Source organism: Juglans regia, unplaced genomic scaffold (genome assembly GCF_001411555.2).
Source record: "Juglans regia cultivar Chandler unplaced genomic scaffold, Walnut 2.0 Scaffold_744, whole genome shotgun sequence".
Taxonomy (NCBI): domain Eukaryota; kingdom Viridiplantae; phylum Streptophyta; class Magnoliopsida; order Fagales; family Juglandaceae; genus Juglans; species Juglans regia.
Genome location: NW_023362339.1, coordinates 1 through 25,308, shown reverse-complemented (window position 1 = coordinate 25,308; position 25,308 = coordinate 1). Strand labels below are relative to the sequence as shown.

Genomic DNA, 25,308 nt, shown 5'->3' with positions numbered 1-25,308 from the left:
AGTTAAAAGTGGATACTATCTTGGCAATGAATTGGAGAGAGAGCAAGGAGGAGAACCTTCTAGCAGAGTTGAGAACTGCCAAGTGTGGAGGTCCATTTGGAAGCTCAAGGTTCCTCCTGCCACCAAAATGTTTATCTGGAGGGCATGCAGTGAAGCCTTGCCCACTATGGCTAACCTGAAAAGAAGAAAGGTGGTAAAGGATAGCATTTGTTTGATATGCAAAAGGGAATCTGAAACCTCTGGCCATGCTTTATGGGGATGCAGCAGTGCCCAAGATGTTTGGTGTCAAGGCCCAAAGAAAGTGCAAAAATTTTCTTTTCACAGTGACTTGGTTTTTAATATCTGGGCAGAATTGATTGGCAAGCTTGAACCAGGGGATTTAAATGAGGTGGCTGCTACAATGAGAGTGATATGGGCGAGAAGAAATGATGTCTTACATGGGAAAGTTTTTAAACACCCTCAAGAAGTCATTGGCCAGGCCAGGGCAGAATTGTCTCTGCATGAAGAGGCTTTCCAAAAGGAGGTTGATGCTAACTATGAGAACATGACAAGAGTTCACAGATGGACAAAGCCTGCAGTAGGTGCTTTTAAAGTGAATTGGGATGCAGCTGTGCAATCGAGGCTAGGAAGGATTGGCATTGGTGTCCTAATCAGAGATCATCAAGGGCTGGTGATAGGTGCACTTCGTGCTAACAGACCTTTGAGAGGCAGTGCCTTTGATGCTGAAGCATATGGGCTTGTTTTGGCATGTGTTTTTTGTAAGGAAATTGGAATAAGGCAATTCTGTTTGGAGGGAGATTCAAAACAGGTCGTGGACCAAGTGATCCAAGGTTGTCCTAACTGGAGCTTAGGTGGTTGCCTCATATCAGATGCCAAAGCTGTTCTAATCCCAACTGCTGATTGGTCTATCTCTCATGTATATCGGGAGGCTAACATGGCAGCTCACAAGCTTGCCCAAGCGGCCCTTGAATGCACTGAAGATCTTTATGACATCGAAATATGCCCCCCTTATATCCTTCAGATGGTTACTGAGGAAATGAGGCATTGATCCTGTCTTTTCCTTTGTAATACTGGTTCATCTTGTATGTGGTTGGTTTGATTAATGAGATCAGTTTATTATAAAAAAAAAAAAAAAAGCTTAGCTAGCCTATCATTAAACTTCCCACGTTCTCCATCTCTCTCAGACGAGCCTTCAAAGCATGCGCGTTTTGTAGTGATCTGTAACCGTTACCATTTTTATATATCTCTTTATGCAATTCTCTCGTCGCAACAATCAACTTTCTCCAAGATTTGTATTCTTGACCATCATCATAACCAAGCTACCAGCACCCTCACAGCCTCCCCTCAACGCCCTGTTGCACATAACAACAACTTCCAAGCCACATAGCTAGCAGCTGGCATGGACGTCCGCCCAGCAAGCATGCATCAAGCCACTGCAAAGGACGCCTAACGTACAGTGAGTCCGCAGCAACCATGGAGAACCACTCTCTGTGAACCACCCCTAATCGTTTCCTTCCTCGGCCACAGATAACGCTGATCACCACCTTCACGATAGCAACACCACGTCCAAACCAAGAGCCTCTGTTTTTCAATACAAAAACAGTCATGCCACCCTTAAAAATACCAACTTTTGGGATAAATACCCTCACGAGAGTGTCACCATATTGTCAAAATTCTGCTTTCTTTATTTCTTAACAGTGGTATCAGAGTGTACAAGTCATGTCAGAGGGAATTTTTCACAGTTGAACTATTATATTTACATAGTACACATTTATTTTTTTTACATTCTTCTTGTTGATTAATTTTTAAGGTTTATTATTCGTGGCACCAAAGAAAAATATTGATTCCTTAGGGATAGAAAAATTAAATGGAAGAAATTTTCAGACCTAGAAAAGGCATATAACTTTTCTTCTAACTCATAAAAAGACCATATATACATTAATAACACTAAAGTCATGAGAAGAAATTGTAGAAAATGATGAAAGTTAAAGTGGGAGTAACGTTTCAAATAAAGATAAATGGATAGAACACAATGCATGGACAAAAGCTTTAATTTTGCATTGCATGAGTGATCATATTATTCCTTTATTTGAAGATTATGAAACTGCTAAGAAAGTTATGGATGCAGTTGAAGTAAAGTATGGTTTAAGGTCGGATACTTATATACAGTTATTATTGGATAACTATAACCGGACTTGTATGAAATAGAATGATGATATTGGCGATCATGTACTTCAAATGGAGTTAATTGAAAAAGAATTACATGATACTGGTCATCCTCTCACTGATAAAATGCAAGTTACAACTATAGTAAATAGTCTTCCTTTATTTTGGGATCACATTGTTACTTCTTTAACATACAGTAAAAATGAAGTAACAATGATATCGCTTCCAGTACTTTTAGTACTTGAATGAGAAAGGATGAAAGGAAGGAATAAAGATAGTGAATCATCCAATTTATTGATGGCTCAGGACAGTACTTTTAGTACTTGAATGAGAAAGGATGAAAGAAATGAATAAAGATAGTGAATCATCCAATTTATTGATGGCTCAGGATAAGCGTTCTACATAGAACAAGATAAAACCAAAATAGTTTAAGAAAAAGAAATGGTTAAAAAGGAAACAGAATAAACTATTTTCTGGAAACTGTTTTAAGTGTGGAAAGAAGGGTCATTACAAATCACAATATCTTAATAAAGGAAAAACACAAGAAGGCAAGGAAATTATAATGACAGTGTCATAAGTAATGTTAGTGGAACCAATGTCAGATTTATGGTCGGTTTACTCTGCAGCAACAAGACATATATGCATAAACAAAGATATGTTTGTCAAACTTAAAAATAAACAAACATGAGTGCACAGAGTGTATATGAGCAACAATACATACTGCGATGTCTTGGGGCAAGGTACATGTAAATTCAAAGTGAATGGTTCTGTTATTTTACTTAGTGATGTTTTATATGTACCTAGTATTCGTATGAATTTAGTATCAGTGCCTGTACTAGATCAGAAAGGCTACACAGTTAATTTTAAGTCTGGAACCTTTGTAATGAGTAAGAGTAATGTGTCAGCGAAAGGCATGAAAGATCACAATATGTATGTACTGAATATTGATAAAGTACCTATTTCTGATTATTTGAATGTGTTCGCAGATTGTGCATATTTATGGCATTTAAGATTAAGCCATATAAATAAAAATAAGATTACCAGAATGTGTGAAAGTAGATTAATACTACAAATAAACTCAGATAATTTTGATATATGTGAACTATGTATCAAAGCTAAAATGAGTAGTAAATCTTTTTCAAAAAGTTGGAAATCTACGGATTTACTAAAAATTATACACTCTGATATTTGTGGACCTTTTAAAACAAAAACACATAGAGGAATGAAGTACTTTATTACTTTCATTGATGATTATTCAAGATATGGACATATTTACTTACTCAAACATAAATTTGAGGCAATTGAGAAATTAAAAAAATTTAAATTAGAAGTAGAAACCCAGTTGGGTAGTCCCATTAAAAGTTTGAATAGTGATAGAGGAGGAGAATTTGAAACTTTAGATAATTTCTACAAATTGAATGGTATAAGACATATTTATACTGTGTCATACAAATCTCAATAGAAAGGCATTGCAGAAAGGAGATATAGAACTCTATTGGATATGGTGCGATCGATGATGGCATATGCTAATCTACCAATACATTTTTGGGATGAAACATTACCGACTGCTATATGTATATTGAATAGAGTTGAAACTAAAATAAAACCTCTTACACCTTACGAGTTATGGACGAGACATAAACCAGACTTAAGTAAATTCAAAGTGTGAGGTTGTAAGGCACAAGTAATTATCCCAAGGCCACTAAGGGATAAATTAAAAAGTAAAACCTAGGAATGCAGGTTTATTGGGTATGAAGAAAACGAAAGTGGTTACAGATTTTATCATTCTAAAAGAGGATTGATAGAAAGTAGAGATACCGTTTTCTTGAAAAAAACAAACTTTATTACTCCTGTTGATCAGATAGATTTATTAAATAATTTAGAGAATCAACAGATCTCCACAGACTCTGACAATAAAAATTTTGATATTATTCAAATCCAGAATAACAAAAATAAAAGAAAATGAGATAAAAATCAATATTCAAGTATTGATGTTGGAGACAATGGGAGTAAAAGATGTAGAAGACCATCAATATTATTTCAAGATCATTATACACTAAATACCAGTTTGAAAAATTTAGATAATGATCCTGAAAATTTTTCTGAGGCAGTCAATAGTATTGATTCAGATAAATGGCTTGAGGCCATGAAAGATGAAATAGAGTCAATAAACAAAAACAATGTTTGGGAGTTAACAGCTATTTCAAAAGATAGAAAAGCTATTAGTTGTAAATGGGTTCTCAGATGAAAATTTGAAGTTGATGGTAGTTTGGAAAGGTACAAAGCAAGGTTAGTGGCAAGGGATATACTCAACAACCAGGTGTAGACTTTGTGGATACATATTCACCTGTGGTGAAGTTCACATCTGTAAGGATCATCTTATCCGTTGTTGCCAGGATGAATTTGGAATTACATAAGTTAGATGTAAAAATAACTTTTCTCAATGGTGAATTAAAAGAGAATATCTTTATGATTCAATCAGAAGGATTCCAAATTAAAGGACATGAAGAGAAAGTTTACAGGTTGAGGAAGTCAATGTATGGACTTAAGCAATCTTCAAGACAATGATAATTGAAATTTCACCAAGCCATTTTGAAAATGGGATATAAAATGAGTTTACTAGATCATTGTGTATACATATAGAAAAATGATAATAAATTAACATTATTATCATTGTATGTTGATGATATATTACTGACAAGTAATTGTCTAGATCTGATGCATGAAACAAAAGAATTCTTGAAATCTAAATTTGAAATGAAAGACATGGGTGAAGCCGTCTATGTTCTTGGTATAAAATTTCTATAGATAGAAATTCAAATCTATTGTATTTAGATCAAGAAATATATCTAGAAAAAGTGCTTAAAATATTTGGTATGGAAAATTGTAAATCTTTAAGTACGCCTGTTTGCAAAGATTATACTTTAAATAAAAGTATGGGCCTAAAAGATGATGATGAAATAAGTGAAATGCTTAAAGTTCCCTGTGCTCAAGCTGTGGGAAGCCTCATGTATGCAATGACAAGTACCAGACCAAATATTTGTCATGCAATAGGATTTGTAAGCAGATTTCAATCCAATCCAGGTAAAGAGCATTGGCAAGCAGTGAAGCGTATATTAAGATATTTACAAGGTACTAAAAATTTGAAATTGTGTTTCGAAAACTGTGATCTAGAATTAATTGACTATAGTGATGCTGATTTTGGAAGTCATGTAGATGATAGAAAATCTATAACTGGATACATATTTTTATTTGGTGGAACAACAGTTTCTTGGTTAAGTAAGAAATATGGCTGTATTGCTAAATCTACTATAGAAGTAGAGTATATTGCTTGTAGTACTACAGTGAGTAATGCGGTGTGGATAAAACTCTTTGTTGTAAGCTTGAATTTGGGTACATCCACGGAACTAATCAATGTGTTTTGTAATAATCAGTCTGCCATTTTATTGATAAAAAGTGGAACACAGAGTTCCAAGAAAAAACACATTGATGTGCATTATCACTATATTTTAGATATAGTGGAAAGAAGTGAGGTCAATGTTAATTTTATTTCCTCGACCGAAATGATAGCAGACCCTTTGACCAAAGGCTTATCTCTGGAGAAATTCAGAGAACATGTGACCAGAATGGGATTGAGAGAAACCTAGGTGAAGCAATCTCATAGTCGACATGCATAACTCAACAAATTCTGAGGACGCCTAGAAAATTGGAGTTATGGTGATATCCAAATAAAAATTTTGGTCATTTGTAAAATCACTGATAAAGTGATCAAGAAAAACCTCAGGAATGACCTTAGGGAGAGTACTTGATGAAATTTCAGTACAGGTTGATTAACCAAATAAAAGGTTAATCACGGTAAAGTCATTGATAAGATGATTAAGGAAATATTCAGGTGAGTAAGTACCTGACGAAAATTCAATGTCATTCACTAAAATTTTAGTGAAATGTGATTTGATTACCAAAGTAAACGGTTAATCATTTGCAAAGTCGTTGATAAGGTAATTAGAGAAAACGTCAGGAATAGCCTCTAGAGGAAGTACTTAACGAAAATTCAGCGCAGGTCGATACATGTGTTATGTATTTAGCTGAAGTCGTCAATTGTGACAGAGGAATGAATAATTGATCCAATCACGGGATATGGATTATTGATCCAATCACAGAGAATTAATGTCGTTCACTAAATATTTTTTATTGAAATGAAGTCGCCCCTAATATGTGATCAGTGGGAGCACATATGATAAAAGTTGCGGTCAGATAAAATAATGATAAAAAACGTGTGCACGTAAAGGCTTGTCATGCTCTGACGCCGATCTGCAAGAGTAGCAGATGAGAGTTGAGTAGTGGAAAGCTCAAATTGGTACCAAGGAAAATACTCAACTGGATCGTCACCGTTTTGTATGATTAAGTGAGAGATGTTATTCTAAGAGGTGTGATCACCAAACGGTGTACCCCTTGGAATGATATATTCTAACATGGTGATGGTTCCCATGAGAGGTGATGTTTAAGAAAGTGTCAATAGACACAACCTTTTGATCTAGTTAAATGAAGGGAAGTCAGCTTGATTTTCGTTCTCAATTTTTTTCTTCAATGCATTGTCGAACTGATCAACAAACTCTTTAAGGTTTGTCTTATCATGCACGTAGCCGTCTAAGAAAACCTTCATGCTCTCACTGCATTGAGTTGTACTTATTCTAGCCCAAAACGAGTTCTTTAAATATACCGGCACCCAAAACTCTCTTTCTGCATATAAGCTTTGCAACCATGCATTTTCATGCAAGTTGAACGTATCCTTGAGGCTGTTCCAAGAATTCTCAAACTCTTCGATTATAAGGGAGTCATAGACACAAGATAGCAACTTACTTTTCAGGCCACATTTGTATTGAGTATGAGAACCAAGCTTCTCAGGGACATTTCTCAATATGTACCACAAGCAATATCTATGCCACGTGTTGGGAAAGATAATGACGATTGCATTGTTCATTGTGCAATCTTGATCTGTAATAATAGTATTCGGCGCTTTTCCATCCATACAATCAAGCTAAGTTTTAAATAACCATACAAATGATTCTGTATCTTCACTTGAAATAAGGCCTGCACCCAAAATGCTTGATTGTCCATGGTGGTTTACACCCACGAAAGGTGCAAATGGCATTCCATACCTATTTGTCAGATATGTGGTATCAAATGTTACCACATCTCCAAAGTAGTTGTAGGCCCCTCTACTATGGGTGTCGGCCCAAAAACACATTTTTCATCCTATCATCATCATCCAATTCCATGAGATTGAAAAATTCACCATTCTTGTATTGCATCATTCTAAAGTACTCAAACAGTGCTTGGGCACCACATTTACCAAGGCGCAGGTGTCATGCCTTATCAATATAATTACGATAATCTTTTTCTCCAAATTGTACATTCTCAAACCCACCGGCCTCAGTCACAAGAGCATGAAAACTCTTATTCATCCGTATGCTAACCTGATCATTTATATCCAACACCCTCCTAATAGACTCATTAACTTCTGTGTTGCATCTGAAAAACCTGGATTTTCTTGGAACATGATTGTGTGTTAAATACGGATGTGACACACAGTTTCCCATCCTTTAACATCACATTCATCCTTGCTTTGCAATCTGTCTTACTTGTTGGCCGTGGCTTGGAGACGTTTGATGCCCTATTTCGTGCCTTACCACCATGAGCACATCCCACGGTGATATATTTCACAGTCTCATCTTTCTCCCTTTTATTTCTTTGTGTCATAACTTCAAAACCACATCATTTTCCGTAATGTTTATAGTAAGTCATCAACTCATCCTCCAACTCAAAACGCATCTCTGGCTTTGGCTCCTCAATGATATCACCCCCATCAGTAGGCTCCAAATGAAGTGACCCGGAACTGCAAGCCTCTTTGGTATCAACCGTATTACCCAAAAAGCCAATAGACTGCGTTTCAACTTATATTGAATCTAATGTGGCTTCACTAATTTCTTCAACAGACTTACTTTGCTGCACTTTAATTTCTTGAAAATTAAAGGAAAAGAAGTATTATATGACAATATATATTGTGGATAATGTGAAAGACAACATGTGAAAAATCCAACATATCACCTCACTATCACATGGATATGGGTTGGTAGATGTCGGAGAAACAAATGCTGGTAAAGTCGAACATGAGCTAGTAGCGACATTAGCGTTAGTTTGTATACTAGAATTGGCAGCTACACCAGAGCTGACACTGGTTGCGGAACTAGACATAGGAGCGGAAGTAGGCATTGCAGCGGAAGTATCTATCGCAGCAAAAGTAGAGTTCCATGAGTGTTGCTGCAGTTTTAAAAAAAAAGTTATAAACATAAATAATTGGACCAAGTATTCAACAATAAATACTCCAATAAATCATCACCTGGTTACACCATGGATATGGGTAAGCATTTGGAGGAGGTCCCATCATTGGTATAACAGAATTATACAACGCAGCGGAATTACTCAAGGCAGCAGTACTTGATGCAGTAGCAGAACTATGAATGGCAATAGTACTTGACACAACAGAGGAACTACTCAAGGTATCAGTACTTGACGCGACAGTGGAAGTAAAGTTTCATGGGTGTTGTTGTAGTTTTTCATAAAAAAAATTTAAACACAACTAATTAGAACAAAAATTCAATTTCAAAAAATAAAAAGACACTAACTACAATAAATACTCTAAGAAATTATCAACTGGTTGCTCCATGGATATTGATAGGCAGTTGGAGGAGGTACTATCATTGGTATGACGGAACTATACAAGGTAGCGGTACTACTCAGGGCAGTAGTACTTGACGTGGTAACGGAAGTAGAGCTCCATAGGTGTTGCTGTAGTTTTCTAAAAAATATTTAAAAAAGACCAAATATTCAAGTTCATAAAATAAAGCACATGTGAACTATTTTACCATCCAACAATCACCTGATTACTCCATGGATATGGACTGGCACTTGGAGGAGGCACAAAAGGTGGTAACCACGCATGAGGTACTGGACCGTAGTAACTTGGCATGTAGTTTGAAAAGTTTGGATAAAGTGGTCTTGATATGTCCTAACATATAATAACATAATGGTAATCAACGCACCCACGCAATAAAACAAACACGCGTCAACTATTGAAAGAGATGTACAATATCTGGGTTGATGGAGTAGTGATAGGAGTTGTTATGCGAGATACATCTTCTTTCTCTTTCTCCATCTACCTCAGCAATGAGGGTGGTTGTCAAGAATAAAAACAAGATGCACGCACCTACAATATTATATTAACTTTGAATATGATCAGTGAGTACCCATTCATTTGTATCAGAAAATTGTTTTTATTTTTTTATGACAAGAAATATATGATCTGTTTTGATTAAATTTCTTGTGTGCTTTTTTTTCTTTAGGATCTACTTTCTAGCTACCTGAGTGTCAAAATTTATATGATACAACCTGAATAATATGATAAAACCTAAATAAAAAAATAAAACTTGAATAACCAAGTGTAATATGATACAATCTAAATAACCAAACTCATAAAAATAAAACTGATATTATAGAAAGATTTTATGCCAAAATTTACAACCAAAACAAACACTTGGAAAGCTATAAAATTGACAAATTACGCATGTATAACCATACAAATGTCACCCAACTAAGGAACAAATGAACCAAATTCCGCACAATGAAACAAATGGACATTTTTCACTACAGGCCTCCCATACATTCACAATGAAAAATGAAACAAATGTTCGACGCATAAACCCAAAATTTTCACCACAGGCATTTGTGATTTTCACTACAAGCATCTGTGATTTTTCACTATAGGCATCTGTGATTTTCCACTACAGGCATCTATGATTTTCACTAAGCCTCTTACCAGGTTCCACCACTAAATGTGGGTAGGTGGGTTGCTGCAAGTGATCAACGATGGAGTCACGATGCGGAGGAAGAAACTGACAACTAAGATCTGAGAGAGAGGAAGAAATCTGATGAAACTTTCTGTAGCACTACGTCAAAGCCACTGAAATTGGATTTTTCGCCTTCGTCATTGCCTGGACTACCGCTTGAATGAAATGCAAAATAATTATTCCCTCCTGCTCTTACATATTTCCTTCCTTTTTAGCATTTTTGTCTTTTTCCTTTTTTTTTTTAAATATAATTGCTGACGTGGCAAAAATGCCACGTCAGTGTCGTCCGCAGATAGGCACACATTTGTGCCTGTCTGTAGAACTACTCTAAAATAGAGGGCTCTTCGAGAGGGAAAGACTAAGTGTCATTTTGGAAATCCAAATATTTACCAAATTTGTGGGGCTATTAAACTAAGTTATAAACTCATATTTGAAAGAGTCATATCTGGCTGCCTTCAATGACAAATACTGCTTTCAGTTTATATATAGTGTGCAAAGTCTTCAATTGCATCAAGATATTTTCCATCATTAATATTACACCCACAATATATGCCATTGTGGAATCATAATATATATAGATATATATATATAGTATATGTGAGTATTGTATATAGATATACATGACGTTAATTGATTTGTGTGAAAACTGTATGATCATGTGCAAAACCAGATGCAGCCATACAAAACCATGATCTAATTGTTCAATAATATTTTACATTTAATGGATCAGAGATTAAAAAGTGAGAAATAGGGACCAATTAGTTCAACAAAGTGACAAACCTTGCATCTTTATGGTGCATGCCAAATTGATTTGTGAGATTCCATCTAGCCCCAGCTCTGCTAAATTGGTTTCTCAAATTTGATGAATGAGGGTGAAATCAGCTGCGGAGGGGAAAAAAATGCCGCGAAATTGAATTGTCAAAAAGGGGGAAAACCCAGTCAATACCCTTAAAAAGAGATTTTGTTGCTGCAATTTCTTTAAATGCCGCAAATGGGTTATTGCGTCACATACCTATAAGTTTTACTGGCGGCGCAAAAACTACAGCTAACTTCAACGGCGGATCACAACATGCCGATAGGAAGTGGGGTTTTGCGATGAACAAGAAATTGTCCCAGCTATTGATGATTTTGCAGCAAAGATCACGATTTTGAGATCCATATCTGTGGCAGTAATTGAGGGCATCTTTCATGGCATGTAAATCGACGGTAATCGGGGTCAATTATTCGGCTGTGCCATTGCGGCGAAAAACCCATCTAGTGCCACGCCTAAATTCTGGTGTGTAACTTGCGAGGAAAAAATCGTGGCTTTAGCGCAATAGTCATAGTTTTTTGAGTTCTTGCGGTAACTTACGTGTGCCGCAAAAAATAATATATGTTGTAGTTGTGGCGCCCCCGACCCCCATGTAAGGAAATACAGGAATCGAGACGTCAGGATGATGACAACACGGTCACGCATCCCAACGAAAGTGCCAAGTGTGTGTACATACAACAGTGTATAAAAAAAAACAACACAGCGGATTAGTCAACTAAGTACCAGAATTTAAATACAATCTAAACATCAGTAAAAGGGTTTAAATAGTTATACAATCATCCCAAAATAAAGTTTAACACATGTCCCAAATAACAAATGAGTGATCTCAAATCACTCCTCGGGCGGAGCCGACTCTCAGGCTGACCCTCATATTTATCTGCATCAAAATCTGCGTTACCATAAAACGGTACCGCAGGTAAGTATAAACCAAACAATCCTCAGGAATAAAATGCATTTAATGCAACCAACATGCATGCATATGATAAAATATGCATTATTCTAAAAATATCATTTTCCCCGAAAGTGAATATTTTCCAACACACGCCAAAATCCTAGTTGGCCCAAAAATAATCCGTAAAACATTTTCCCAAAAAATTGTTTACACAAAATCCAACACACGCTATTTTCCCAGAAAATAGTCCATTTTTAACGTATGCACCATGATCTCCCCTATGGGTCATCCGCACACCCTGACTTCGTAGCGATGCCCACTTCAGCGCCCAACACGTTCGTGGTAAAACATCCACTACACAACGAGCGATGCCCAGTTCCACGCCCAGCGCATACGTGGCCAAGCATCCTCTAGTCCCCGCCAGCAGAAGGACCACGGAGTCGGCACGAGACCCTCTCGTCCGATCCCATTGTCGCCCGGCGACAATCCAGGGGACGTCACTCAGTATATTACGCTCCCGAGTGACCAGAGGAGCTCCACCAAGATAATACCCCATCTTGGATTGGGGTTCGTGATACACACGCACCCAACAAATCATTTCACATGAAAACCCAGTTTTCAATAAACACATGAATATGAATGCAATACACGAAAACTCAGTTTCCTTTACAAACATGATCATGCATGAAATCATGAAATGTACATGTATCGACACTAATCAACAACCATCAATAACCAACCCAATCAAATTCAACCAAACAACTTCATTCATCAATCCATCCGACCCCTGTACTCCTCAGACTCAGTCCGGCAAAACCAATCAACAGTTCAAATACAGTGTAATGTGTTAGTGCAAAAATACATTAAATTTACAAGAATTCTTTAGAAAATACTTACAGCGCTATATAGAAATTTCCAAAGGATCATGAAGCTGCAAGAAGTATCAACACAGCTACAAAACAGTGCCAAATGCACTGTGGCCGTGGGTCTCAAAGACCCACTTTTCAACGGAGACAAACGAAGACCCAAAATTGATAGGGTAGGGCCTAGGGAGGTCGGTGAAGCTAGTGGTGGTGAGGGTTGGCCGTGGGTGGCGGCGTGGGCGGCGGTAGAAGACCAAAAACACTCAAAACGGAAGTAGAGTTGGAAGTGCTTCACTGGTGATGGATTGGAGGTGAGGTTGGGTCCAATGGGTTGCCAAGAGGTCGATGATGAAGTAGTGAGAAGATGGTGGCCAATGGTGGTGCGACGGCGGCGCAGCGGCAGAAAGAGCGTCGTGGCTTGGAGAGGCTTGTGGTAGCTAATGGCGGCCCGAATGGAGCTGAGGTTGGTGGGGTAGTGTCGCCAGCCGGTGGGGAAGCTAATGGGCTGGGCGGTGTCAATCACCGCCGGCTCACGGCGGCACTGGGTGGAGAAGTAGGAACGGACGGAGAGAGGGAGGGGAAGCTGGGTTGCACGCGGGAGGGAGAGACCGAAGGAAGAAATAAGAAAAAAGAAAAGAAAGAGAAAAGAAAAGGAGAGGAAAGAAAAATGGAGGGAAAAGAAATGAGGTCCAATCTTCATAACTCGGGTCACAGAAATGATCTAACGGAAACGATTTTAAAATCACAATATAAATATAATAATTTAAACGTAATGGTAAAGTAAAATTGAAATAATTAAATTCTACAGTAATTAATTAAATATGAAAAGTAATTTAAATGTATAGCAATACGGATACTTGTTTTATTCCTGATGAGCTGCTTCCAATAAACTAGAACGAGTTAGTTATTATCCAGCAAGAACATATATATATATATATATATATATATATATGTATACCATAAAGTAAGTTCAAGGGTGATCATACTATCGCACACGACAAAGTTACAACGGGCCCGCCGGTAATGATCATGGTTCCGAATGCTTTTTCAATGTTACAGCACGGGTACCACTATGATTTGAATGATTTCCATTCCAAAATCCAAATGCATGACTTGGAATCTCATGAGGGAGGGAATCTGCTTTTGTCAAAAAAAAGAAATGATTAGACCCCAACAGGATAATTCAATTATTTGGGGGCATGATCATCATGTCTTCTGAAGTAGCGATAAAAAAGGAATTCCAAGGCATATTTGAGTCGTGTGAAGGTCATCCATTTCTGCAAGACCGATCGTCGTGACCTTCCGGAGACTACAAGATCAGACTTAGAAGCCGACAGTTAATTTTGGAGAAAATCCCTCCCTCCCACCCTCCCGAGTCCCGTCCAGCTAGCTAGCGTCGTAAGTATTAATATATTATGTATCTGTTTACATAAGAGTGATGAAGCTGTACTTGTCAGTTCATTAGGAGCTGGAGGAAGATGAAAACACTGAAATTAAAGATCTAAATCCACTGTTTTCTAGTTCCTATTTAATGAGAGTATATATAAGCCATATGAGTTTAGCTATATTAATCATTCATGTTCATATATGTAAGTAAATGATAACTTAGTGATCATCTAAATCTTAGTTGTTATTTTGATCTCACTCCCTCGCGGGATAAGTAGTACGTAACATTTTCACTACAACTCTTGATCTCACAATTCTTGGGTTTTTGTATATTTTAATTTCTAGAACTTTTATATGATCTTTTGATGTATAGGCCGTTATTGAAAATTATGAAAATGAAGATAAAAATATATTTAATAAAAAAAAAAATAGGCATTTAGAAAGTAGAGATAAATATTAAAAAAATATTAAAAAGTGCGACAAACTTTACATAAAGATTTAGGTAAACCAATATAGCTAATGTTCTAATGTTTTAACTTTTTATTTTAATTGACAAACAACAGAGGATAGTGATCAGGGAATTGACAGATGGAATGGGGGTTTTGTCGTAATTTGCACACGTTGAGGTTATGGTGTATTTTGGGTTTAGCAGATTTTTTTTTGGTTTTTTGAAACATCAAAATACTTCTTCTCATTTCATTTATTGTACGAAAATCAGTTACAAGACATCTCTTTCTCTACAATAGAACTTATCTCATGAATTGGACCCTCTTCATCCAGATATCTGCCAGCTTGACTTGTTAATTGGTACTATATATTTCTGACATACGTTCGTTGCGCATGTATATTTATAAGAATAATGCTAGCTAGAGCTCTGGCCGGAGCTCTCGTGTTTTCTTTTTTTAAATTATTTTTAGATAAATTTTTTTAATACTTTTAAATATTTTAAAAAATAAAAAAAATTACAATATTATTAAAAAATACTTTCTTAATCACAAAGTAAAATAAAAAATCATAAAATTTTTTTTTATGATTTTTTATTTTACTTCGTGATTAAAGAAGCATTTTTTTTATAATTTTTTTTTTACTTTCTACTTAAGGAAGTGTTTTTTAATGATATTTTAAATTTATTTTATTTTTTAAAAATATTTAAAAGTGTTAAAAATATCTATATAAAAAATAACTTAAAAAAAAATTACATGAAAACACATGTTAGAGCTCCAACAGGAGTCCCCAGCTGGAGTTGTAGCATTGTCCTATTAATTTATAATAACTTGTTTGGACAATAAAACACAAAATTATCAAAAACTTTTATAATTTAATTTCTAAAACCCACTTGAATAAAAAAAGTATTTTTCAATTTCAAATCGTTAACTTTTTATCGAATTATTATTTAATTATTATTCAAGTAAAAAAATCAATATAACTTTTAGAAATTTCAAAATAAAATTATATTAAGAAATTATATTCAAATTTTTTTTTTTAACTTTATAATATTTTTATTCAACTTTTTCTCTATTATTTCTCGAAACCAGGCCAATAAAACATCTAATTTGATCAAATTATTTCACTACTATTTTAAAATTTTGAGATACTCCAAATGTTCAAATGAATTCTTAGTCCTTGAATACTTAACATTGTGAAGAAAGTAAAGAAAAAATGGCAGAACGTCGAGATGATGAAGAGTTACGCGGTAAGTTTACAAAATTGTACAATGCTGTGCGAGACGGTAATTTGGATGAGACAGAAGTAATTCTTGAGTCTCTATCCCCCGGTGCATTGAATTGGAAAATTCAAGATAAGGACCAAACGGCTCTTCACACTGCTGTTACACATGGACATGTTCATATAGTGGAGGCGTTGGTGATGCAAATGTCGAATGAGGGCTTGGCCATGTATGATAGTGACGGTCACACAGCTCTAACCTTGGCAGTTGTGCTTGGGAAATGGGGAATGGTGGAGTGCATGCTTCGACAGTACTTTGACTTGATCAGCATAAGACATTCCGAAGGGAAAAATCTTCCAGTTGTTATGGCTATTGATTTCAGGCATATAGAAATGGCGCGCCAGTTGTATTATCTTACTCCAGATAAAGATTTAATTCCACAGGATAATAATCAGGAGATTCAGGATCGCAATGGTGCTACGCTTTTTACCCGTGCCATCTATACCGGAACTTTGGGTACGTAAGAACTCGTACTCTGTAAATAGAAATGTTTGATAAGAAATTTTATACATGATTGACATGGTTTAATATGATCTAGGTATATCAGTTAATTTATTACATTAATCCACCTCGCGTGCGTGTATATATATATATATATATTCATTCGAGATCTTGGCAATATAAATAGAATAATTCGTCTTTGACCATTTCTATGCATGTTCTGGTACGTACGACGTACACATTAACAGATATTGCTTTGGGATTAATCCTAACCTGCCCCCGTTTGGCACTGGCTCTTGACAAGGATGACGAGTCTCCCATCTTAGCATTGGCCTCTATTCGTCATTCCTTCCCAAGTGGAATTCAGCTCGGGTTTTGCAAGCAACGCATCTACTCCTGTATTACCACTCTGATCCATTAATTCTCTTGCTTTACATTATTGTGATATTATTCAATATTAATGGCTCATTTAAAAAAACACCATCAATAATATATATTGGATTACTTTTAATTTCTTATTAATTAAAAAAGAAATCAAGATCCATGAGAATTCCTAAAAAAATATTCTCCTGCGTAGAGTAGTACTACTCTTTAATCCCTCATCTGTTAATTGTAACAAAGACAAAAAATAAATAAAAAATAAAAATAAAAAATCATAATTAATTAGATCATTTGGAATTAGTTAAGCAAAAATAATAAGAGTGGAGCGGCATTGTAGCCCCTCTCAATATATAAAGCCCCTCAAACTATTGACACAGCATTAATTTCCAATCACCCCCAAAATTGTCAATTCTGACAATTGTTCCCTGAAATTATGAAAAGTTAGCAATCTCGCCCCTACAGAAAAAATTGGTAGATACCCCTTGAAACATTAGAAATTTAACAACAAATTTTGAAAAAAATTCAAAGATTAAAATAAAAATACTGATAACAAACCCAAGACTTGAGAAACATAAAAGCACTTAGTATTTTACAAATATATTTCTTAAAAGTATTTCTCTTTATGTTTTAGAATAATTATTTTTATCTTAAAAAGCATTTATGTGAAAAAATATTATTTAAACATTATTATTTTTATTTGATAGGGTTATTTTGTAATTTCTAAAATATTTTTAGAGCTTATTTTGTCTTCTTAAGAGAAAAGAGGGTACATTGCAATTTTTTGGCAGTTTAAGGGAATTGATTGTAAACATTGATACTTTGAGGATGTTATTGTCAATTGGGTGGTAGTTTGAGAGGCTTTGTATATTTTCTCCTATAAATATAAAACAAAATTTCATGTATTTAAAATCATATATATAAATCAATTTAAAGTATAAATCCATGACTATTTTCGATAAAGTGAAGGTAATATAAATCTAAAATTATATACAATAAATGCAATTCAAGAATAAAAAATATAATATGAATCTAAATAATTTCAATAAGTATTAAGAATACATTTCATGTATCTGACTTCAAAGATCATCATATATAATTATTCAAAGGTTCTCTTTTACTAAAACAAAAAAATATACTTAAGTTATAAAGTCGATGCTATACCTTAAAGTTATTTATTCTCTTGTTTCTTTGTTAACCTAGGGCATATTTAAGATTTGATTTGCTGATTGTTTTTATTTTTTATTTTCTTGTTGTTATAAAGAAGATTTGTTAACTTTTGCTTGCTAAAAAGGTATGCGCATTCCATTCGCACCTTCGATCAGTGACACTCGTTTAAACGTTTCGAACGGAGAACAACGCCAAAGCAATCAAGAAGATCAAAATATCATATCAGGTATGCTAATTTTGCCTTAGCTTACTTTCCCATAATCTTCAGTTTTTTTTTTTTGATAATGCTTTTTTTTTTTTTTTTTTATAATTATTTTTAAATAGAGGGTGGTTATTTTAAAATTTGAAACTCAAATAAAAAAACATATTGATTGATTGCAAAATAATCATGTAAAATAGTCATAGGATCGAGGAATATCAGTACTCTTAGCTTTGCTACACAACCTCCACCACACTCCACACTCCACACTTTTTAAAATTTTTAATATTTTTAAAATTTTTTTTTTTTGAGTTTATTCTTTTTAAATTATTTTAAATTATTTATTCATTATTTATATAATAAATATTTAATAAAAGAAAAAAATAATAAAAATTAAAAATAATGTAGAGTGTGGAGGTTGTGTGAATAGTAGGAGGTTGAGTAGATTTTTTGCTTAATATTATCTAATTATTTATAATGGCATTGAATCTGATTTATTTTTACAGTAAATATAAATCAGACAATACCATCCTTCCAATACATTCTGGGATACATAATACTAGAGCATCCTTTGCAAGTACATGAGCAACTTGATTAAACTCTGTCTGTACATATCCAATCTGCCAATCTTTTAACCCATGCAGAACATGCTTAATTTCCTCCACAATATGCCCAAACTTAGGGAAATTCTCCTCGGGCTTTTTAACTGCATCACTTATTCAAAATCCAGAGCACAACAAAACACACTTGCACTCAATGCAGCTCTTGCCTTTGCAAACGTGGAGTTAGCACCAAAAGCAGCAGGTTCCTTCAATACTACTAAGACTTTTTCCAGATCCCTAACCACCACGTACCCTAATGCCAATCTGAGAATGAGCTGTATCAAATGCAACATCCCATTTTGCTCAGACCCATGAGTTATCAGGTAGCACCAAACCTTGCTGTGTAACTTGTCTAGGACTGCTCTGGGGTACCCTTTCAATCTTGGCTTTCTAATACTCTTGTAACTGCTCCCTAGCTTAACAAACAAGACTTGTGGGGTGAAGGAAAAAGTTCTCATAGATGACAACATTTCTTCTAAGCCAAATCTTCTTCAAAATCATGGCCATTTCAGCAAATTCTTGATGCTCTAGTATTGCAGACATATGCTCCATAAATGATAAAAAAATCCAAACCCCAAGCACTCTGTTTTTGTATCTTAAAGCAACCAAGACTCCAAACATCCATTGCTGCCTCACAATTCCACGGGTATGAATCACATCTTCAGAAACCAAACCACATATAGGACACAGATTAGATATAAGTATCCTCTTTTTTGACTAAGTTTGATTTTCTTGGTAGACCATTATGACATGCTTTCCAAATAAAGACTTGAACTACCTTTGGAATAGGTAGATTTCAAAGATATTTCCAAAACATGTCTCGAGAGGATTGGTTGGAAGTTCCCCATTAAATCTATCATTCATCATTCTCTATAAGTGATAAGCACTTCCCACAGAGAAAAGACCAGAATGTGTGTACTGCCATATCTGTTTGTCCTCTCTCCATATCATACCAAGAGGGATCTTTAGTGTAGCTTCAGCATCATCTGTACCAAAATTACCACTCACCATCCCCTCATTCCATCTGCAATTTTCAGTATCAATCAGTTCATGGACCTTTGCTGATATGGACGGTGAAGTAGGAGGAGTCTGAATTTTTAAAGTCCAAGGTTTAGGAACCCATTTATCCTTGCATATTGAAACTGACTTTTCATCTCCAACTCTCCAGATCATACCTTCTTGTAATAAATTTTTAGCCCCCTAGATTGACCTCCAAGCATATGAAGGTTGATATCCCAAACTCGATTGCAGAAAATCTTTATTCCTATAGTACTTCATTTGCATGACTTTGGAAACAAGAGAACTCAGATTCTGATTTAGTCTCCAACATTGCTTAGCTAGGAGGGCCTTATTAAAGCATTCCAGGTCTCTAAAACCCAATCCTCCAATCCGTTTTGTCTTACTTAGCATTGACCAATTAGTCCAGTGAATTTCCTTTTCCTGCTATTTATGATTCCACCAAAAATTCTAGATCATCTTAGTTATGCCTTGTAGTATACCTTTCGGAAGTTGGAATACAAACATACAATATGTAGGTATGGCCTGAACAACTGCTTTGACAAGAACCTCCTTTCCCATTTGTGACAAAAACTTAAGTTTCCAATTGCTGACCCTCCACCATACTCTATCCAATATGTAGGTAAAGGATCTTAATTTACCCCTCCCTATCATGACAGGAAGCCCCAAATAAGTCTCATAGCAGCTAACAGCTGGCACACCAGTAACACTGGTCAAATAAGTTTTTGTCTCAGTTCTAGTATTCTTGCTAAAGAATAGTGTTGTCTTATCTCTATTTGGCTTATGTCCTGATGCGACTTAATATTTACTTATCACGGTTTGCAAACACTACCACTCCTTTATTGAAGCTTTACAAAATGTCAGACTATCATCTGTAAAAAACAAATGACTTAGTCTAAAACCATCTCTTCCTATTAGAATTCTATGTAGAGCACCATTCTGTCCAACATTAATCAAAGAAATATAAGGAGAAATTGGATCCCCTTGTTTGAGTCATCTTAAAGGAAAAAACTTCTAACTTGGTATCCCATTTACTGAAACTGAATATGAGACAGATTGTAGGCACACCATAACACCACTTATCAATTTACAAGGAAAGTCCATCTTGTGCAACACAACATGAATAAAAGCCCATTCCATTCGGTCATAGGCTTCACTCATATCAAGCTTTAAAGCCATATAACCTTCCCTTCCTTTCAGCCTAGTAGACATCGAATGAAGAGTCTCATAAGCCACCAATATATTATCTGAAATAAGCCTATTAGCCACAAAAGCACTTTGATATGGACTAATCACATGAGGCAATATTGGTTTCAGCCTATTTGCAACCACTTTAAAGCATAACTTATATAACACATTGGACAAGTTGATAGGCCTATAATCTACCACCTTCAAATGATTTTTATTTTTTGGTATCAAACACAACACATTAGAATTAATATTCTCCCATGATCCATTCCCATTAAGAAGATTTATAACAACTGTACTAACCTGTTCTCCAATAATTTGCCAATATTTCTGATAAAAACATGTTGAGAAACCATTTGACCCAGGGGATTTCAAAGGGTACATTTGAAACAGTGCCTTTTTGACCTCATCACGCGTATAGTCCTTCTCCAATTCTCCTTGAAAATCAGATGGTATTCTTATGTGGAAGTCTTGCAGAACATCCTCTATACCTGTTGGATTGGAAGTTTTATAAACATTTTTGAAATGTTCCATGAAAACCTTACTGATGTCATTGTGAGTAGCATATGAACAACCCCTAGCATCTTCCACATAGCCAGAATGATTAATTTTCCTTCTTTGGTTAGCACACCAATGAAAATACCTTGTGTTACTATCCCCAACCTTTAACCAATGATGTTTGGCTATCTGCTTCCATGCAATTTCTTCCTGTTCCAAAAGCTCATTTAATTGTTTTTGAACCTGCTGCATTTCCACCACACCATGAGCATCTCCTTCTCAAAATAATGAGACAACTGTGTTGTTTTATCCTTGATGATCTTCCTCATACTGGCTCCGGTAGCTACACTCCAAAGCTTTAATTGTGCTCTACATTGATTAAAATGATTCTTGACCAGCTCAACCTAATCATTGCTCTTCTGTCCAGATTGCTATACATTAGCAACATTTTGACTACATTCTTTAGATAATACCCAACTGGCTTCAAACCTAAAAGGTCTATATTTTCTGGTATGAGTAATCTGAGGCCACAATCTTATCAGTAAAGGACAATGGTCTGAACTCCTAGCTGGTAACACACTTACCTCCACATCTTGATAAGCAACAGAGCATCTGAGTCTAAATTAATTATGAATAATGAAAACACATATAAGACATGTTCATGTAACTACATTAACGATGGTCATTAATCGAAGCCTTCACAAACATATTTCAAAAAAATATATATTGTTTTTAATTGAATAATTTTAATTATGCAAGTCAAAATTCTCAACAAATAATCTAGTTAATAATTTTCAAAAATAGAGTAAATAACATTTAAGCTAATATGTAGAAAATATTTAACGTCCTAGTTCATCATTTTCAAATATCTAGTACTCAATATTCAACGGTATAATGCATGAGAAATTTGTTATTTTTAATTGTTCAGGATATGAATAAAGAGTTTTTTTTTTTTTTTAAAAATAAAATAAAATTTTCATTCTTCGATTACTAAAGTACGTATGAATTATATAATTAGGTATAAATATGAAATGTTCTAATTAACATTTTTAAAAATTCATGTTTTTTAATATTTACTAACTTGACTTTTCATTAATATAAGAATGGATGATGTGGTATCAACATGAGCAAATGCCCTACTTCCAAATTAAGTTATATATTATTAATTTTAATTATTTAATTAAAGCTATATAATATGATAGTAATTAATTAAGACAAATAAGTGAGAAGTAATATTAATGGTGTAGCTTTTTATCGCTAATAAGTATTAATAATGATAGAATAGTTCATGATGTGGCTTTATAGCAAAGCTAGCTCATGCACTGTCAAGAAGTTGTGCCGTAGGAGCCTCAACTTCTTTGGTATACCCCGTACTACACTCCATCAAATTAATCATTCACTGATTTTGTTTTTTTTATTATTAGTTTATTTATAATTTTCAACTAATTGACAATGTCTCGATCATAATTGTCAAAGGAATCACGCAGTTGTACGAAATGAAGAAGATCCATGACCAGTACAATGAACTTCTTTCTCACATGTGTAAAGTGATATCAGAATCAAAAACTCAGCAACTTAAAGATGGTCGGGTTTATTCTGCCATTACTCGGGCTACCAAGAACGGGAGTTTCGAGTTTGTTTCTAAGATGCTTGAAACGGACCTACGATTTATAAGGTACCGTGATGGAGATAGAAGAAACATATTTATGCTTGCTGTCTTGCATCGTCAAGAAAAGATCTTTAGCATTCTATACTCCCGAGATACGATGATGAGCTACAACGCCATGAAATGTTTACAAGATGCCAAGGGAAATAACATATTACATATGGCAGGGATGTTAGAACATTCCACTCGGGTTAATCAAATCCCAGGGGCAGCTTTACAAATGCAAAGAGAGTTACAATGGTTCAAGGTCCTCCCCTCTCTCTCTCTCTCTCTCTCTCTCTCTCTCTCTCCCTCCCCATGTCGTAGGTGATAAGCTAAAAAAAGAAGTTTATAAAATGACTAGCTTGTAATCAGTAGCCTTATACAAGCTTTAGATTTGTGCAGTGTTTGGGAGTTGAACTTAATTAACAATTCCGTGTCATACTCCTAGATTGGAACACGACTTAATTAAGATTTTCTCAAGTTCTTGTTTGACTTGATCAATACCTCAAGTGAAATCGAAATAAAAATACGAAGTAGGCCCTTCCAACAAGGCTCGACCCCGAGTCTACATTAGTTTTCAGCTTCATGGTACAGATCAGAGAGAAACACCAATGCACATTGAACATCTATTACATACAGGTGCAATATTAGTCTTTTATAATTCTTCCAATTCAACGTCATCCTGTTGCGGTCCAATCTTAATCCAAATTGGGACTGCAGCCCTGTTGGCATTTCGGATCTTGAACAATATTTTAACACGTAAAAAAGCATGAAATAAAGATTGTGAGACCTTTTCTATCTTAATATTTTGATCATCAGGTCTTAGAAGGCAGAGGTTGAGGTACTGGGATATATAAGGATTAATGGTTTTATAGAATATCAATTCCAGTCTTTTTCTCTATTTTTGTACATGTCTGAAATATATATATATATATATGTGCACTTAGCACTAGATATTCAATGGAGCTCATGACGATTTAACATGAACTACGTCGATTAATCTAATTTGGAAGCATTGATTATGACCTCGTTAAATTACGGTTTCTTCTGTGTAAGGTCAGATTCTCAGTCTTTCTAATACTATAAATGCAGGAGGTAGAGAGAATTGTCCATCCCAAGGATAAGGAAACTACCAACAAGGATGGTTTAACTCCCCGACAATTGTTTACAGAGAAGCACGAGAACATGATGGAAAAGGGAGAGAAATGGATGAAGGACACAGCAAGGTCATGTACGGTGGTGGGTGCTCTCATTGTTACCATTATGTTTGCAGTGGCCTTTACCATTCCAGGAGGTAACAACCAAGATACGGGTCTGCCTATTTTTTTGAACAAAAAGTCGTTTAGGGTCTTTATGATATGCGATGCCTTATCCTTCTTTTTATCCTCAACTTCAGTCTTGATGTTTTTGGGAATCCTTACCTCACGTTATACAGAAGATGATTTTCTCGAATATTTGCCGAGACAGATGATAATAGGCCTTTCCACCCTCTTTTGCTCTATTGCGACCATGATGATAACCTTTGCCAGTGCTCTTTTAATCATCCTACACGAGCAATCAAGGATTGCAATTCCTCTCATTTGTTTGGGTGGTGTTCCAGTCACCATCTTCTTATGGATTCAGCTCCCCATTCTTAAAGATATGATCATTTCAACCTATGGGCCAAGCATCTTCGACAGGAAAATGAAACTGAAATTATAAAGCTGCAATCGGATATCATCATCACGTATATTTGTTGTATGAATTATTGGCATATCAGCCAAAACGGAATATATGTTCCCTTTTGTTGGGCCAATAAACCAATGGATGGATTTTCAAAATAGGTTTATCTTTCATGTTTTATGGTTAATGGTTTTCGACCTGTTATCATTAATTCATCAATAAATTATCCAACTATTGTGATATTTAGAAGTTTTTACATACATTGTTGATATTGTTCTATTCAATAATATTGAGAAACAAGAAAATTCTTCGTAATTTACCTTACTTCCAGTACAGTGGCTCAACCCTAATCACTTCCTAATTCATGACCTAATTACTTTCATTTAGAATTTTTCAAAATTCTTATTATTTTTTCGCTATGTGGCGTGCTACATTAGATTTTTGTTAAAGTTTCAAATGGAAGTTTGACAAAGGGACTCAGTAAAAAATTTACAAATTCGAGGATCATTAAAACTATAACATTGAAAGATAAAGAGCAAAACGATAATCTCAACTATGAATCCAAGGAATTAATGAAAATTAATAATATTGGTGAATATATTTTGTTGGTTCAACCAGGTTGTCAGTCATGAGTACTGATCACAAATCTCCCATGCATAGATATTTATAGTCAAGGAAGCTAGTAAAAATAAATAACTGAGTAGTGATCATTTTTCCTTGGCCAATGTTTTTTAACACATGTTTGGACAATTAG

At 35.1% G+C, this 25,308-nt stretch overlaps 2 protein-coding genes across 4 annotated transcripts; both read left to right on the top strand.

The window, feature by feature from the left end:
- Window positions 1–166: 166 nt before the first annotated feature.
- On the top strand, window positions 167–1,048 carry LOC118346314. The gene has a single exon (XM_035687203.1). The coding sequence runs from the start codon at window positions 167–169 to the stop codon at window positions 1,046–1,048; it is 882 nt and encodes a 293-aa protein (XP_035543096.1).
- A 14,011-nt stretch (window positions 1,049–15,059) lies between these two features.
- LOC109008585 lies at window positions 15,060–24,714 on the top strand. 3 transcript variants are annotated; one of them, XM_035687206.1, is made up of 6 exons: window positions 15,060–16,207; window positions 16,441–16,590; window positions 17,865–17,966; window positions 22,721–23,157; window positions 23,985–24,186; window positions 24,360–24,714. In XM_035687206.1, the coding sequence occupies exons 1-6, from the start codon at window positions 15,685–15,687 to the stop codon at window positions 24,527–24,529; spliced, it is 1,584 nt and encodes a 527-aa protein (XP_035543099.1). In that variant the 5' UTR covers window positions 15,060–15,684; the 3' UTR covers window positions 24,530–24,714. The 3 variants fall into 3 exon arrangements, with proteins under 3 accessions (XP_035543099.1, XP_035543098.1, XP_035543097.1); XM_035687205.1 differs by having other exon boundaries at window positions 24,289–24,714; XM_035687204.1 differs by having other exon boundaries at window positions 23,985–24,714.
- Window positions 24,715–25,308: the final 594 nt, after the last annotated feature.